At 33.0% G+C, this 17566-nt stretch overlaps 2 protein-coding genes and 1 long non-coding RNA gene across 8 annotated transcripts; 1 reads left to right on the forward strand and 2 right to left on the reverse strand.

The window, feature by feature from the left end:
- Window positions 1–1191: 1191 nt before the first annotated feature.
- LOC121743002 (vesicle-associated protein 1-2-like) lies at window positions 1192–3324 on the reverse strand. Its single transcript, XM_042136169.1, has 7 exons — window positions 3070–3324; window positions 2910–2980; window positions 2753–2834; window positions 2545–2660; window positions 1909–2040; window positions 1699–1764; window positions 1192–1512 (listed from the first exon to the last, which is right to left on the reverse strand). Exons 1-7 carry the CDS (start codon window positions 3119–3121, stop codon window positions 1411–1413), a joined length of 621 nt encoding a protein of 206 aa, XP_041992103.1. The 5' UTR covers window positions 3122–3324; the 3' UTR covers window positions 1192–1410.
- A 2682-nt stretch (window positions 3325–6006) lies between these two features.
- Window positions 6007–11409, forward strand: LOC121744966 (protein NPG1-like). Of its 4 annotated transcripts, XM_042138680.1 has the most exons (7): window positions 6024–6127; window positions 6405–6635; window positions 7224–7485; window positions 7643–8853; window positions 8989–9136; window positions 10712–11052; window positions 11166–11409. In XM_042138680.1, the coding sequence occupies exons 2-6, from the start codon at window positions 6462–6464 to the stop codon at window positions 11029–11031; spliced, it is 2115 nt and encodes a 704-aa protein (XP_041994614.1). In that variant the 5' UTR covers window positions 6024–6127; window positions 6405–6461; the 3' UTR covers window positions 11032–11052; window positions 11166–11409. The 4 variants fall into 4 exon arrangements, with proteins under 4 accessions (XP_041994612.1, XP_041994614.1, XP_041994611.1 ...); XM_042138678.1 differs by having other exon boundaries at window positions 6007–6127; window positions 6440–6635; window positions 10712–11203; XM_042138677.1 differs by having other exon boundaries at window positions 10712–11203.
- Window positions 10856–14358, reverse strand: LOC121744967. 3 transcript variants are annotated; one of them, XR_006038735.1, is made up of 4 exons: window positions 13781–14217; window positions 13340–13468; window positions 11083–11195; window positions 10856–10996 (listed from the first exon to the last, which is right to left on the reverse strand). It is a non-coding gene; the product is annotated as an uncharacterized LOC121744967 (long non-coding RNA). The 3 variants fall into 3 exon arrangements; XR_006038734.1 differs by lacking the exons at window positions 10856–10996; window positions 11083–11195 and adding an exon at window positions 14232–14358 and having other exon boundaries at window positions 13057–13468; window positions 13781–14113; XR_006038733.1 differs by lacking the exons at window positions 10856–10996; window positions 11083–11195 and having other exon boundaries at window positions 13057–13468.
- Between the last annotated feature and the right edge of the window lie 3208 nt (window positions 14359–17566).

The raw sequence follows: 17566 nt of genomic DNA on the forward strand, positions 1-17566 counted from the left end.
GTCGGGTTAGGCGGACTGACCCGTTCGGGTTACGGGTCAGCCCGTGGGGTTGAAGGCTTCTGCACAGCGAGCAGTTTTTGTAACGGTCATAACTTTCTCTACATAGCTCCGATTGAGGCGTGCAATATATCCACGCGAAGCTTTTCGAAGATGAAGAGAATGATATGCATTAGGGGTTTATCAGGCTTCAAAATCACGAGAAACGTTGACTCAAACAAGGTTGCTGCACATCCACATATTTTGTGTAAATTTTCTAATCCATTTTCTATCATTTCTCAACAAACATGTAAACATACCAAAATATAGAAATATAATCAAAATCATTCAAGACAACCCTCTAAAACCATGCAAAATCAAAATGCGTCAACCGACTATATAAGATCACGAAAAAAAATCACTATGTGGTTCATGGATTCATAAATGCTCGTATATAAAAGCTTTCATTTAGTATATTTCCAATATAATAGTGCAAAGTGTTTCGGCGCCGCTTCATCATTGAATTATGCGTACTTTGATGATTCTTAAAATAAAGATAAATTATTATTTGACTTATTTACAGCTGGAATAAATTAAATCTGACCAATCATAATTCAAGAAAACTTAGAGTTACTCCAATTAGCTAGCATCTTGATAATTCACTCTTTAACAATTCAAAATATTTTTGTTACATCTACGATGCACCTCTCACGTTATGAAAATTTTATTCAATTTTCTACGAATTGATTTATGTTTGAATTTTGAAACAAAGTGTTGATTTATGTTTTAAATACATAAACATAAACATACTATTGATAGATATTTGGTAAATAATTATGTAATGAATAAGTTATTTAAATTTAAATAACTTAATCTTTTTAAAAAATATTAAAGAAAATTAAAAATACGTATTTCATTGTTGAATGATTAATTAAAAATATGTATATAATTAAAGAAAATTTAAAATACGTATTATTTTTTTGAAAATATTAAAAGAATTAAAAATACGCATTGGCCCGAATAACCCGGTGGGTTAGCCCGAAACCCGAAGGGTTAGGGCTAGGGTCGAACTTTATATAACCCGAAAAAATCATAATGTGAATAGCCCGACAACCCGAACGGGTTGGCTCGATTGACATCCCTAGGGGTGGATGCTCTAAAACTCGTATTACTTACTATTAATAGTATATTTAATTTATCACAATAGACATAAGATACAAATTGGAAAACAATTTTTTCCCTCCGAATCCAAAACATGCATACAGCTAATGTATTTTCTCCAAGTTACAGAAAAATGGAAGAATGCTATTAAAGCAGTGTCTGTCAACGTCTAAATAAGATTGTAAAATCTACCTCTAATCACAAAGCTTCATAGCTTATAGCATAAGTAGAAAAATAAACAAGGTAACTGGGAAGATCGATTCTACTCCGCGGTCATGTCCTTTTGACAAGGTACGCGATAACAATACCTATCACGCCGATAACGATAACCAGAGTGATGGATGACACTCCACCAGTTTTCTTCTTCAACACATCCTATACATAAAAACATTGCGAGTGCAGCACATTAGAGAGGCAAATAGAAGAAGAGAGAGCAGTTATAAGCCTATAACTGAATCCAAACTAATACAGTTATCTTCAATAATTCAGGATGAACAATTGTATACAAGGGCAATGAGTTAAGCTAAACACAAACAATTACAAGTGTTCAACATAACTCACCGTTTTGGTTCCCGGTTGAACTGCAGCAGCTTTTTCCTCAGTCGACTTAGTAACACGAGATTTTGCCTGAGAATTTAAATAATTAAAAGATCCGGTGTAATGTAACAGATTTAGCCAATCTCAATAAACAGAGAAGAGTGCCTAGCCATGTGTGGGATAAGGTGAAAAGAAACTCTCAGGAAACATAATGTTAGCTATATTGATACGAACTTCACTGCCGCCGTTATCCATTGTGTTGTTGCAAGCTGAAAAGCCGTCATCTCCTTCCTCGCCAACTGAAGATGGTGTGATATACACAACCCTCAACTTGCACTCTTCCACCTTGCCTTGATCCTTATTGAACTACAAAAACAAGATACCTTTCACCACACAAAATCTTCACCGTAAAGCTATAACCATCAAAAGTAGCAAACCCAAGATAGTCTCACTAGTTCGACAAATTTCAACCTCGCCATTCCCCTATGAACACCTACTACCATAACTTGCCCAAAATCTTTTAGGCCTCCTGTCATTTCCTCTCATATTGGTACCACAATTTAATTCATAAATGTATATCAATTTAACTTGACTAAATTAGAGGAGTATTTAGCTTGCAGCCTCCACCGAAGTGAAAATTCTCATTTTTCATCCATCGCACAAATATGGCTAAAAAAAGTTATGTTCGCCTATTTATGCGACGACAAAAAATGAAAATTACACATCCTTATGTTTTTTATTTGAAGAAGGCATTTGGCTCATGTATTTCTAATCAAATTTGATCACTCCACAAATAGTTTGCAGAAACACTAAACTGGACATTTTGTCAAAGCTTAAGCTATTTGAAAAGGCATTAAATTAGAGAGAAACCATTTCAGCAGTGATGTCTTTTGGACTTGCACCAGCAGGCGCAATTACACTTTGAAGCAAAAATTTATCCTTGCATTGCATCTCTGTTGGAAGCTCCTTTTGGGCTTGCATTGTAACTACGAATCAGAATTCAAAATCGCCAACATTAAACATTCAATTTCATCAAAAAATGAATCATAAATGATATACAATTGAGCATTGCAATTACCAACAATATCACAGTTGCCATTGGGCGAAACGATCCCAATGTTTGGCCGAACACAATATTTCTTCGGATTCGTGGTCTTAATCTAAAAGAAATCCAAAATAAAAGTAAGATAAAATTGAAAATTCACCAGAAATTCAGATCTAGCGGATTTATTTACCTTGAAAGCCACATGATTTTCGGTCTTATTCGTCACTTGTAGAGAGCAAGATATCTGCTTCTTTAACTCAACTAATCAACCAAACGAAAACGAAAAATCATCAAAACAAATAAAAAAAATTAACACAATAAAGGATTGCAGATTGAGGGAGAAAACTGACATGGAAATTTCATCTCCACCGGATCAACGTTGAGAAGTTCTCCGGTACTCATTTTGTCGGTTTCAAAAAATCAAAATTGAATTGACATGAAATGAAATGAAATGAAAAGAAGGTAACTGTTAGCTGAAAATGGTGCTAAAAAATGTACAAATTTCTAATTTGGGGTGAAAGATTACAAAATTTTTGGAGGTGATCCGAAATTCACTGAGGGTGAGGGTAAGGTTGAGGAGGGAAATGAGATGAGATGTGGTTGCCTTTTCTTTCAAATTTGAATCATTAATATTTTTAACTAATCAAATTATTTTTGCAAAAACCGAAAACAAAATATGAGAATTTAACAATTTGTTGAATAAAGTTATTGATTACGACCAATTCATTATTATTATTATAAGCATCCACCGTAACGATATGCAATACAAATAAATTGACAAATACGATTAATTTATTTTAATTGTTGGTGTTTATCAAATATTAAAAAAAATGAAGTGCAATGAGTCGTAAATATAGAGTATAAATAAAAAAGTTTTAAAAAAAACGGTTAGCCTATCGCTCGCCGCGCAATAGGTGGTCAGCGATCGGCTAACAGGTTAGTCCGTGCCGACCTCTCATCCGTCGCCCGTTCGTTCACCCGTCGCATTAGTCTAACGCCACGCCCTAGCCGTTAATCTATGGCTAGGACGGGCGCTAGTCCACTATTGTGGATGCTCTAAAATGAACACACTCCTAAAATATTCGAATTAACTATGATCCATAATTGGTAACTCCTTGAATATTCAAAGGGAGTTCTACTAAGCATTAACATGAGGAAATAAACAATATTATTGTTTTCTTCATAAATATCTAACAGTGAAATATCGTTCTACGAAGGTCATACAATTTAATATCTAACCGTGAAATATTTCTCTACGAAGTTCATACAAGTAGGGATGTCAATCGGATTAGCTTAGCAGATTTTGGGTTAATCCTATTTGGGTTGCGGTTTTATCAAGTGCAGACTAATTGGATCGTAATTTTATTTACCCTAAATGTTTGAATTTCTAACTAAACCACCCGACTAATTGATATGCTAACAATGAAATCAACATGTGATCAACCCAATGTATAATGATGAAAATTAATCATATTTACAAATATATACTCCCTCCGTTTCTTGTTAATAGAGTCATTTCTTTTCGGCACGGAGTTTAAGAATTGTGTGTTAAATGGATGGTGGAAAAAGTAAGAGAGAATAAAGTAAGAGAGATGAAGAGAGAAAAAAGTAAAAGTGATAATTACTTTTTGCTAAAAATAAAAATGACTCAATTAACTTGGAAATTTCCAAAATAGCAAAATGACTCTATTAACATGGAACGGAGGGAGTAACATTTTGTTGGGATATATGCCCTTGGTCTTAATCTAAGTATTTTATTTCCTATTAGGCACATGATTATATGCATTTTTGTTTGTTAATTTAGTGGAGAGTGAATAAAGTAGATAAAAGAATAAAATAGACATAAAGATATTTTCATTTTTAGAATTGACAATTAGAGTGGGACATTAAAAAAAATATGTCACTTAGAATGAGACATAAGGAGTATGTTTAAACTTAAACCTTATTAAATGTTAATAGTGTAAATATATACCTATTTTAGTAAGTGAATCTCACGTTCCAATAATTCATTTACTCACAATTTTATAAAAGTAATACTTCATTCATCTGCCATTAGGAATCTCATTTGAGTTTGACACGAGTTTTAAAAAATATTAAGAAAAGTGAGTGGAAAAAGATAGTATTCCCTCCGTTCCATAGTAGTAGGGTAGAAAGTTTAAGAAAAATTGTATAAGTAAGAGAAGAATAAAGTAGGAGTAGAGAGATAAATAGAGAATAAAATTAGATAGAGTAAAGTAAGCGAGAAGAAATGTGTTGACTTTTACTAAAAAGAAAAATGACCCCACTACTATAGAACAGATGGAGTAGAATGTAAAATCACTTTATATACATTAATTTTATACTCCATAAAATGCGAGAATGAGTTAGTGGAAAATTGGATATACCTACCATTTATAGTAAAAATGAATCGGGTCTCTAATGATGGACGGAGGAAGCACTGTATAAAAGTAGAATTCGCGTTCTACTAAAGTTTTCTATCATTTTTTTAATAAAGCCAAACAATATGTTAAATTTTATAACAATTTAATATGAGACGTTTAATAAAGAGGGACAATAATTAGAATGTCATTTGATAAATCTTCGTTAAATAATTTATTTAAATTGTTGAATAAATCATGACATTGAACATCTAATCAAAATGTCATTTGATAAAATCTTCGTTTAATAATTTATTGAAATTGTAGAATAAATCATGACATTGAACATCTGATCAAAGATATATGAAATAAAAATAAAACATAAACAAATCTTGAAAATTTTCAAAGTATATTTTAGGATTCATTGAACTTTGCACGCCTTATACATTTTAAGTACTATAAGAAGTGATTGAACTTTGTACTTTAATACATTTTAAGTATTTTTGCACATTTTACAATTTTTCGAATGCCCCTAAAACATATGTGTAGTTGTTTAATAAAGCATGTGAATTTTTCTAATTAAAAACTCATTTTGTTGTATATGTTTTGTTGTTTAATAAAGCATTAGTGGAGTATATTTTTAAATTTTAAAGTCTATTATTATTTTTCACTTCGATTGAATCTTTGATAATGTAAAATAAGTAAGAAGAAAAAGTTGCCCAATCTAGTTTCAATTTCTAGCAGAAACGTGTATAAATTTCTTATAAATAAAAATCTAATTTCTCTTCTATTAATAAGAGGTTTATCATTGATTTTTTAAACCAACAATAAATTTCTTATAAATAAAAATCTGAAAACAGGTTTATCATTGATTTTTTAAACCAACAATAAATTTCTTATAAATAAAAATCTGAAAACAAGACCTAACAAATTAACAAAATAGAACGTGCATCAACAGTTTCACCAGTTTTGTATAGATCCATTGTTTTGATCGATCTGTCACCTTTCTCTCTCTCGGAATAATTCATTGCAGAGCTCCGCATTCTGGAAGGTAAATGTCACAATTTTAATATTAATCGCTTATGTTTTTCGTTTCCTTTTTTTCCGCATTTTTTTGGCTGTTTCGTTCATTTATTGCAATTAATTTAGCGTCGATTTAACCTTCAAATGCCGATTAATTGTCTGGTTCTTTCCTCCTAACATCTACTCCTAATTTGAATAGATTCCACGAATTCAATTAAAGCGAACAAGCCGGCTATTGGCATTTAGGGCATAATCATTTTTGCTGCATTTATGTTTTTGTTGCTGTTGATCCGGTAGAACTGCAGGGGTGATGGGTAATCGTTGTTTTGGTTTGATCTAGCGAGGGAAGGTGGCGATCAGCGATGACAGGAGGCCAGCCATCGGGCTCGGGTCAACCCGACAAAGATCCATCCGTTCGACAATTTGTTGCGAATGGGGTTTCCATGCAAACAAGTGAAGTTGAAGCAAAGCTTGATGAGGGCAACATTCAAGAGGCTGAATCTGCTTTGAGAGATGGCTTATCACTCAATTTGGAGGTTTGATTATTGAAACGCAACCGTTTTTTGACTTCCCTAATTTGTTCATTACTGTTGTTAGTGATATCTAGATATTAGTACTACTAGTCAATGCTTTACAAGTCTGGGGCTTGTTTGTTTGCAAATTGTAATTTCCAACTTTTCTGGGTTTTTTTCTCTTTTCATTTCCTCTGCAATTTTTAAGTAAAGAAGGGAATGATTGTTTTCTTTTATTTTCTTTTCATCTCTTTTTTTCTAGTATAAGAGGAGGAACATTTATAACATACGTTTGACATTTGTGCGTAAATTTTATAGGCCAATGGGCTAGCCCGAAATCCAAAAGTATAGGGGGTTAGGGCCAAGAAATTTTTATCCGGTTTTTTTAGCTCAATTGGCCCGAGTGCCGAGTCAAATAACCCGACAGTTTGATAGAGCTAGCCCAAACTCGAGTGGTTTGCCCGAATTGACACCTGAACGAATATTCTTGTATTTCTGAAGTAACATTAGTTGATAAAGATTTTTGTTGATAATATTCCTAGCCCTAAGTTTACCATTTTATCTCATCACCATAACAATTAATCCCAAAATGACGTATTATTGAATTTTTAGGAAGCAAGGGCCCTTCTTGGAAAGTTGGAATATCAACGAGGAAATGTTGAAGGTGCTTTACGAGTCTTTGATGGTATTGATCTTCACGCAGCCATACAAAGGATGCAACAATCTCTAGGTGATAAGCCTACTACTACTAATGCCAAAAAGGGTCGTACTCGCAGCGATTTAGGATCTGTAGTCTCACAGAATGCCACTAACCTTGTGCTTGAGGCCATATATCTAAAAGCTAAATCACTTCAGAAGCTGGGGAAGTTAAGTGGTAATACTTTTTAAAATTATTTCAAAAAGTTCTGAGATAATCACAATATCTTCCAATTTCCCATATTTTTCTAGAAAAAAGTTTAATTTCCTAGAGAACTTGTTCATTTGAATACATTTATCTGATTAGATACAATCCTTCTCTTGATATACTCTAGAGGCGGCTGAAGAGTGCAAGAGTGTGCTTGATGCAGTAGAGAAGTTATTCCCTGATGGAATTCCTGATCAGCTGGTAGAAAATAAGCTTCAAGAAACTGTTAGCCATGCTGTCGAACTTCTCCCGGAGTTATGGAAACAAGCTGGACACTATACTGAAGCGATGGGTGCCTACCGCCGAGCTCTACTAAGTCAATGGAACGTTGACAACGATCGATGTGCAAGGATTCAAAAAGCATTTGCAGTTTTCTTGCTGTACAGTGGGTTTGACGTCAGTCCACCCAGTTTAGCTTCTCAGGTTGAGGGTTCATTTGTACCTAAGAATAATCTGGAAGAGGCCATTTTACTTTTAATGATTGTTATGAGAAAGTTTTGCCTTGGTAAAGCCAAGTGGGATCCCTCAGTCCTAGAACACCTTACTTTTGCTCTATCTATATGTAGCCAAACTTCAGTTTTAGCAAAGCAGCTTGAAGAGGTTATGCCCGGAGCAATGCATCGTATCGAGCGATGGAAAGCTATGGCATTGGCCTTAAATGGAGCTGGACAGAATAATTCTGCCATAGAACTACTGAGAAAGTCATTACATCCACACGAGGAACCAGATGATATCATGTCCTTGCTGCTTGCAGCCAAAATATGCAGTGAGAATATTGTTTTTGCTGCAGAGGGAGTCAAATATGCACAAAAGGCAATAGTTAATGCACTCGAATCAAAACCACATTTAAAAGGTGTTGGTCTCCGAATGTTGGGCCTTTGCTTAGGAAAACAAGCAAAAAATTCGTCCTCAGATTCTGAGAGATCTCGTCTTCAGTCAGAGGCTCTGAAATCATTAGACAGTGCATTAGCCTTAGAGCCTGAAAACTCTGATCTCACATTTGAGTTGGGAATTCAATACGCTGAACATCGGAATCTCGATGCAGCTTTTCGATATGCCAAACAGTATTTAGATGCGACAGGTGGATCTATGATAAGAGGCTGGAGACTTCTTGCTTTGGTTCTATCTGCCCAACAGCGCATTTCAGAGGCTGAAGTGGTTACTGATGCTGCATTAGATGAAACTTCGAAGTGGGATCAAGGACCACTCCTGAGGATGAAAGCAAAGCTAAAAGTTTCTCAGTCACTGCACAAGGATGCAATTGAGACTTACCGCTATCTTCTTGCATTGGTACAAGCCCAAAGAAAAAGTAGTGGAGCTCTTGCAAGTGCACCTCAGGTTGAATTCTGAATATCTATATCGGGGATGTCCTATGCCAATCCCTTTATTTGGATTAATGATTCTTGAACATTTGCCATATTTGTGGTCACCCTTTAGTTTCATAACAGTTATAATCTCATGTATGTTGTATAGGTGGAGGATGGGAATGCAAATGAATATGAAGTTTGGCATGGACTTGCAAAATTATACTCTATTCTTTCTCACTGGAAGGATGCAGAGGTATGTTTGGGGAAAGCCAGAACGCTGAAAGAATATTGCCCAGAAACACTGCACACAGAAGGTATGAACTCCAAACTCTTTGCCTTGTTACTCGTAAAGTTTAAAAGAGAAATAAATTGAAAGTGACACATATCTTGCTCAGCACGGGATTCTGTGCATTGTTGTTTAGTGTGTTAAGTGGAGATAGAATAGAGTAGAGAGAACTGTGTTTCATTTTTCAGAAACGTGTCTCTTTGAGTCGAACATCCCAAAAAGGAAAATGTGTCACTTTGAGTAGAACAAAGGTGGTAGTATTTTCTCAAGGATCTATGTCTTTCCAGATTCCATGAAAAATAATAGGTGAATAATGGTCTTCGTTGATTTTAATATGTGGCACTAGAAGTCCAGGATCTATGTCTTTCCAGATTCTATGAAAAATATGCTGCAATCAGTTTCTGGTTAAACGCTTTTCTTCTTTCAATTTCCATCAACTTTAATAGTTAGAGAGATGTAGGTGATGGTGATCCAATCAACTGATAACATTGTTAAAAAACTATTCATGACTCCGTGTATTGTATAAGCTACCTAAGCAGGATATAGAATGAGGTGGCTAACAAAACTTCATAAGGCTGTTATGAAGTATGTTTTTCTATTAAATGAGAAGGGACTGAAATGGTGAGTCCTACCTCCATTCCATTCATCTTGTCGGTATTATTCTTTCTTCGGAATCACCATTGCATTTGGAATTGCTGTTCCTACTGGATGAGGCATAGCCATTCCTTCCTCATCACATAGCCATATTATTCCCATCTCCATTCCATCATACCAAGCATCTCATAAAAGTCTTAATCAATTAAACAAGACGAGAAGGTAAATTGTGACAATCCATTTGAATGAACTGAATTCAATCCAAAGAAATGGTCTACTCTAAGAGCTAATTATTAGAAAAATAAAAAAAGCACCTCATATATGAAAGAGATGTAAACCCAAGTTCAGACTGATCAGACTGATGAGTAGTCTTTTTGATATTTTTATATATTCATTATTTTAAAAACTTGTTTTAATTAGGCATGGCATAATCTAGTCATAGTATATTTCAGGATTATATTAAATTGTAGTATTAGAGAAGTGCTAGTACAGGAATGCTTAAGACTTGGTGGTTATGACAAATGATATTTGTTCATTTTCAGTTGAAATAATACACCACGTATTTCTTAGATCTTGCATGTTGATATATGTAATGAGCCTGGTAAGGTTTTTTAGAATCAAGAGAATTTTGATGGGGATGGGAATGGAGTGGTTGGATTGATAAAGAATCGTCTAAATATCTTTGGACGCTGCTCACCCTATTAGTTCATGAGCCTTTATTATCATTTTTTAACTCAGAATGTTGTATATGTACAAATTTTAGCATTTAATTCAACAATGGAGCACAAATATGATGTCAACTTACAAGAATGTAGAGCCACAAAGAAGAAGCCTACTATGGCCTGAAATGGGACAATAGGCTAAAATTGTGGCACACATTTTTGTTCCCTTTTTTGTATAACAGAGTTGATAATGATTGTGGTCCTCATGGATGACTGAAAGAGTAGTGTTTGGAGGTGTCGATGAAATAAAGAAACATGCTTAATATCCTACTCATATTTTGTTCCAGGTGTTATGCATGAAAAACAAGGGCGAATAAATGAAGCTTTGACTGCGTATATCAATGCCCTTTTGCTGGAACCAAAATACGTACCTTGCAAGATTCTAATTGGCTCAGTTTTGTCTAAAATGGGACCCAAGATGTTGCCATTGTCTAGAACTCTACTTTCAGATGCTTTGAGGATTGAACCCACCAACTGCATGGCTTGGTACCAGTTAGGCATGGTTCACAAGGTCGATGGCCGGATAGCTGATGCTGTCGACTGTTTCCAGGCAGCATCGATTCTTGAAGATTCTGAACCAATCGAGAGTTTCAGTTCCATCTCTTGATTTCTTTCTAACCAAATCCAAGTATCATTCTTTGATTCTTTGTTACTTTACCTGTTTCTGTAATGATGTTATATAGCTCCCTTCGAGGTGAAGGGAAACGTTCGATATCAGTAACATTGTAATTCTTTCTGCAGAACTGCTACGACCTTCAGAGATATCCGTTACTGGCAAACCGTGTAATTGTTCATTGTTGAGGGGTAAAAAATGATGAAAGAAAAGAATAGAAGAGAAATTGATAGAATTTTCGGATTTGTAAAATGTAGGTCGTGGTCGAAGAGTCCTTCATTTTACAAATCCGACCTAATGTCTGTAAAAAAGAAATTGTTAGACATTATTTTGTTGTTTATAATACTCTATAAAGATTGTAACATTTAGATATTAAGTATCACAGTATCAGGTTGATAGTACTATTTCTTAATTTGGCGTAGTTATATAAATAAGATGAAACAGTCATATTTTTTTATGGGGGTGGAGAAATGTACTTACTACTAGGAGCCTAAATTGAGAAGAATTCTCTCACTTTAAATTGAAGTGTTTATTAATTCCTTGATTATGCGCAATCTCATTTAGTTGATAACTACTAGTACTATTTAGAATAACCCAAACTATCAACTTGTTCCTAAAAATTCTTATTTCTTAGTACTACTATATAAGTATAAGATTAAAATCGTCTCTCACGAAATTCGGTTAAGAGATTAAAATTAAAAATAAGCAAAATTAATAAATATTGAGACGTATATTAACTAAATTACCGAGAACTATTAGCCACATTGCTATTTTGATGAATGCTGATTAACATTTCTCTTCCTCCATATTATATTTATAGGAAATTGCTATTTATTTTAGCAGTTGAACTATAGGCGGATCTAGAAAATGAAACTCGTGGGTCGGACACGTGTTACGACTCTAATGTCGTCGTCCTCATCATCCACACTAAAAATTATCAATTGTACACCACAGATATCATTGACGATGTAAACTCCCATTTTGCTACCACAATATGGCGTGAAAATCACAATATGCCACAACCATGTATTCTATCACGTTCAACGTATAAAAAATTTAATATGTTTAAGGTAAAATCGCAAGCTTCACGAATAAGAAATTTGGTAGATAAAAAATGACAAGTGGATAAAAAAGTATATCAATATTAAAAATTATAATTTGATTGTAAAACTAATTTATGAAGCTACGTGTCCTAAATTCGATTATCAATAATTTGTTAAAATGTCTAATAAATATGTTTTTAATATAAATATTCCCTTCGTCCGGTAATAAATGTCTCAATTTTCACTGATACGGGTTTTAAGAAAGTATTTGACTTTATGAAAGAATATTGGGAAAAAAATTAGTGGAAGGTGACAAAGAATATTGCTAATCATGTTTTTGCGAATGTTAATTCATTTAAAATGTTTTGAAATAATTTTATTTTACTATTTTCCCATTCTCAAATTATAATTTTTTTTATTTCTATTTTTTTAACTACTAGTTAAAACATATCACCATGTGTCTCTGGAAAATTATATCTCTGAACTCCAAAAAATATCACCATAGGTCTCTTGAAATCATTGATCACATTTTAAGTCCTTCTACACTTATTTTTTCCGACTTAATCTCTAAACTCCTTTTTGACATACTTTATCTAAAATTTTGATATTTTAAGAATTTAAATCTAACATTAGAGTTGTGATCAATGGCGAACTAATTTTAAAGATTGAACTAGAGACCAAATTAGGGTCATTAGATCTAGTTTTTAGATGAGATGTGCTGATGTGTAAATTATATTCGGTCTTCATTACAAGTCCATTTTACTTCATTCCAGTAGGTTTATTACTTCATTCCGGTACGTAATACCTTGAAACTATAGTACTATGTTTTTATTTACTTCCAGTAGGTTTTGAAATGATTGAACACATGCTTCATTCGAATTCATTGAATTCGGTTTTTACTTTATTCACTTTAAAAAATACAATTCATTCAAGTAGGTTTATTACTTCATTCAAAAAGGTTATTACTTCATTCCAATAAGACTTCAAATGCTTCTTCTACACATACTTCATTCAAAATCATCAACAAATCAAGTATTTGCAGGTTCTCATATGTCAAGAATCACAACCAATACCAAAGTTGATTGAGCAAATACGATATCAACAGATGGTAAACCCCCTTCACAACAAGTGCTATATTATCTAAGCATGCAGTTTCATTTGGTTGAAGTTGTTCAAGTAATACCGGGGTTTTGAAAGCGCTTTTGGAGCTGCTGCAGTATTCTTAGCAGAGGTTTCAAGGACTATAACAGGTTGGTTACCTGTATTTGTCTTTGAAACTGGAGAGGTAGCCGATGATGCAACCGGGATGAGGGTGCAGATGTAAAAACTGCTCCACTGCAGGCTGTGGGCTATCTTCTTTGGCAGACAAACTCAACTCAGAATATGTGCTGCCAAGTAAATGCAATGGATGAGTTAACTTTAGTTATACTATCTCAAGGCTCTCCATTGAAAAATGATAATATGCGTACATCGAGCTATCAAATACTAGTGGAAAAACTGTGTTACCAAGTATAAGAGACAGATGCCCAGGAAATTGCACAAAGAAGTGCATCCTATCTCAAATTAATTGTGGAAAGTTACTGGAGCATAAGTTAAAATCACATTCATTTTCTTAATGCTATATTGCAAGATACAAACTAAGAAATTCAGATATAAGTGACATAGAATTGGATTCCATAACTTCAGATCGAAATTCTTACATAAACACGTTTAACTTCAGATCGAATTATCCATAGAATTGAATTATGTTGCTTTAATACATTAGTAGCAGGAACAAACCTGCATTAGCAGGAAACAAAAAAATTGTAAGCAAATTGAATTTACAGATAAATAATGGAGATTAGAACCTCAATTTGAAAGGGAGAAGCAAATAGAACAAAAAGATCTGTAGTTCCTCAATCGGTGGCTGATCACTGAAATCTGTTGTTCCAGCAGTTTGTAAATCATCACTGAAATGAGACGGGAGAATTGGTCGGTGGCTGGAAATGAGAATTAGGGGAGAAGAATCAGGGGCGGCGAGAATTTAGGACTTTCTACAAAAACAAAAAGTAATTAATATTCAAATTCTTTTTACATGAAAATTCTTTGCTAGCACATATGAGTGCTTGCAAACCGAAGGAAATTTGATATTTGCTAGCATCAGTTGCTCACAATTTTTCTACCACATAGCAGTGCTCGTAATACCATTTCATATTTCAAAAAATGGTCGTTTTTTCCATTTATGCTTACAAATATTCTAGAAAATATTTCATAAATTGTGAGCACAACCTTGTGTTAGAAAATATTTGGTAGCAAACAACGCCTTTTTTTTAGTGCGATCACATAGAAGACTTGATTTCGTTAAAGTTGTACTAACAAACTAAAATTTAAAAAATCATTTATAAACTAAAGATTAATTTATTTATTAACAAAAAAACTACACATAATATTACTTGTTATAGTTTTCATGTATATGTCCATATAATAATAATAAACATAAAAAAGAACGCATTAGTTGTGTATATACATTAAATATATTAGCAAAATTAACAGTTATAATAATAATAATAATAATAATAATAATAATAACAAGACTAATAATAATAATTTTTTATTATTAGTAGTAAATTTGTTGTGTATTAATCTAAAATTATGTATATATTTATAGTAATAATTTCTAAAATGTAATTCATATTTTTTTAACTATTATCAATGTATATTCTATTTTATAATAAATTAAAAATTTAAAAACTAAAAGATATATATGTGATGTAAGATCTGAATTTTTAAAATATCAATGAATTTAGATTAAATAAGCTCTCAATGTGATAGGGGCAAAATGGAAAAAATAAACTAAGATGGACTTGAAATGCAATTAATGATTTTTCAGAGATCTATAGTGATATTTTTTTCAATTTTCTAGGGATCAATTTTTGAAGTTTACTCTTTTATTTAATCGATTTAACACAATATTTTAATCTCTATATTTAGTTTTTTTTGCTCAACTTAGTTTAGACTAACCGTGAATAAAAATTAGGAAAGTCTAAAATAACGTCGATTAATTATGAGATACTCCCGCTGTCCCATTAGAAATAAAATGTTTCCCTTTTTTGAATTATTCCATTAAAAATGAAACATTTTAAAAATGAAAACAACATTCTCTCTACTTATTTTCCCTTACTTTACTCTCTTGTCATTAACTCATAAAACAACACTACATAAAATTCTGTGTCAAAAAATCAAATGTTTCATAATTATTGGGACGAGGGAGTATTATTTGGGGATAACAGAGTAGAATTTGCCGAACTACATCCATATATTCGAATTTTTTTGCCAAACTACATCCATATATTTGAATTTGGGGAGGCAATAAATGACAAAAGTTGTAGGAATAAGGCCATCCACATCCGTGTCTCTTAACCGTCTCATCCCTTCACTATTCACGGGCTCCACTGCACTTTTTACCACATCTCTTAACTAAGAGACAACACATGCATCCCTCAATCTCTTAACCATCTCATCCCTTAACTATTCATTCAATTTAATTTTTTATTTTTATTTCCAACAAATTCAATTAATAAAAACACACTTCAATAAATAAAAGAAAATTACAATTTAAAATCCTAAAAAATAAAAAAAAACACATAATTAAATCTTAAGAAAATTAAAAAAAACACATACTTAGAATCCAAAAAAAAATAAAAAATACATAATTTAAAATACTAGAAATTAAAATACTAAAAAATGGTGGGGGAATTGTATGTGTGTAGTGTTATTTATAGATGAATGTGGAAAAAAAGAAAAAATAATAAAAAAAAGTGTAAAAAAATAACGGCCGAAAAAACGGTCTGTTTTTTTCAGATTTTTTTTAAAAACATTTAATTAAAAATAGCCTAAATCGACGCCCACTCGCACAGTCGGCGAGTGGGCGTCATGCACCAACCGTTGCTCGCCACATGGCCGACGCGCGTGGCGAGACAACCCGCGTCCCACCCCTCCCCCACGAGCGACGTTTCACTACGGTCTCGTCCCAGGTCTCGTCTCGCTGGGACGAGACCGGGACCACAGCGAGACACCGCTGCGGATACCATAAGGGGATCGTAGTGGGACCCGCAAATAGCACACGTGCAATATAAGTAGAAGGAATGATTTCGATGATGCGTGTGAAAGTTGGCAGACAGCTGGCTGTGAGCAGACATCTTTAAATCATCTTCCTGAATAGTACTTTGCAGCTATTACTATTGGCGGCCACTTTTGTCCTCTTCCGCCTCTTTCCCTCCTATTACTATTTTCATTTTATTTTTTTATAAAGGATTATTCCATTTTTTCAATACAGTTCCTCTCTTTAATTTTAAATCGCCCGCATTTTGAATAAAACCAAAACTTTTCAATCACATTATAAACAAAGGTACGTAATTTCATCCCAAAAGAATATACACTATTTTCTCATTATTACTTCACACAAGAATATATATTTTTTAATTTTGAATTTTTTTCACTGTAGGACTCATTCTTCACTAACAATATTTTAATTATGTTTTCTTTCAATCTTTCTTACTTTTTCAACTGTGCATTAAAACTCGTGCACAATCCAAAGTGCATATTCTCGTGGGACGAGAGAGTATAAATTAATAAATCCTTGTACACATGTTAAATCAATAAAAACAAAACTTTTCAATCACATTATAAATAAATAAATGTATATTTCATCCGTCCTTCAAAAATATGAACTATTTCCTTTAAAAAATCATCAAAATGTACAATGTAATATAAGATCATAATTCATGCATCGTAAAATAAAAATTGTAATTATAGGAATTAAAATATTAAATTAGTTAATATTTAAAGTTACAATAATCTAACGAGTGGACTATAGTATAAGTTCCTATACTTTGCTACAAAAGGGAACCATCAAATGAAATGTCAAATTCAGTTTATATTTTCTGAATTCTAAACATTAAGTGTTTTGTTTTAATTTATACAACAGTATAATGTATACATACATATAGAAGCAGTATATAATAATAATAATAATAATAATAACAATAATAATAATAATAATAATAATAATAATAATAATAATAATAATAATAATAATAATAAGTACTAAGAAATACATACACTTTTAGAAAATACTAATATTAGCTTGTATTTATATAATAATAATATGTAAGAAACACACAATACACTATGTACATGATATTTATATAACATATATAGATGTTGTTCATTCTTTAAAATTGTGTAAAATAGTAATATTAAGATCCTAAGAGCATCCGCAGCGGTGGCGAAAGACGCCACCGCCGTCCGCGCCGTTGGCAAGGCGCAGGACCGCCGCCGCTGCAGCCGCGCCGCTGGCACGGCGCTGCTCGATGTATCAAGCACGTCCGTGCCAGCGGGCGCACACGTGGCGCGCTCCCATTCGTCAACGGCATAGCCGTTGTGTTTAAACTTTTTTTTATTTTTTTTTTAAAAATCGGTATTTAATTATAAATAATGCTAAAAAA

This window comes from Salvia splendens, chromosome 8 (genome assembly GCF_004379255.2).
Source record: "Salvia splendens isolate huo1 chromosome 8, SspV2, whole genome shotgun sequence".
NCBI lineage: Eukaryota > Viridiplantae > Streptophyta > Magnoliopsida > Lamiales > Lamiaceae > Salvia > Salvia splendens.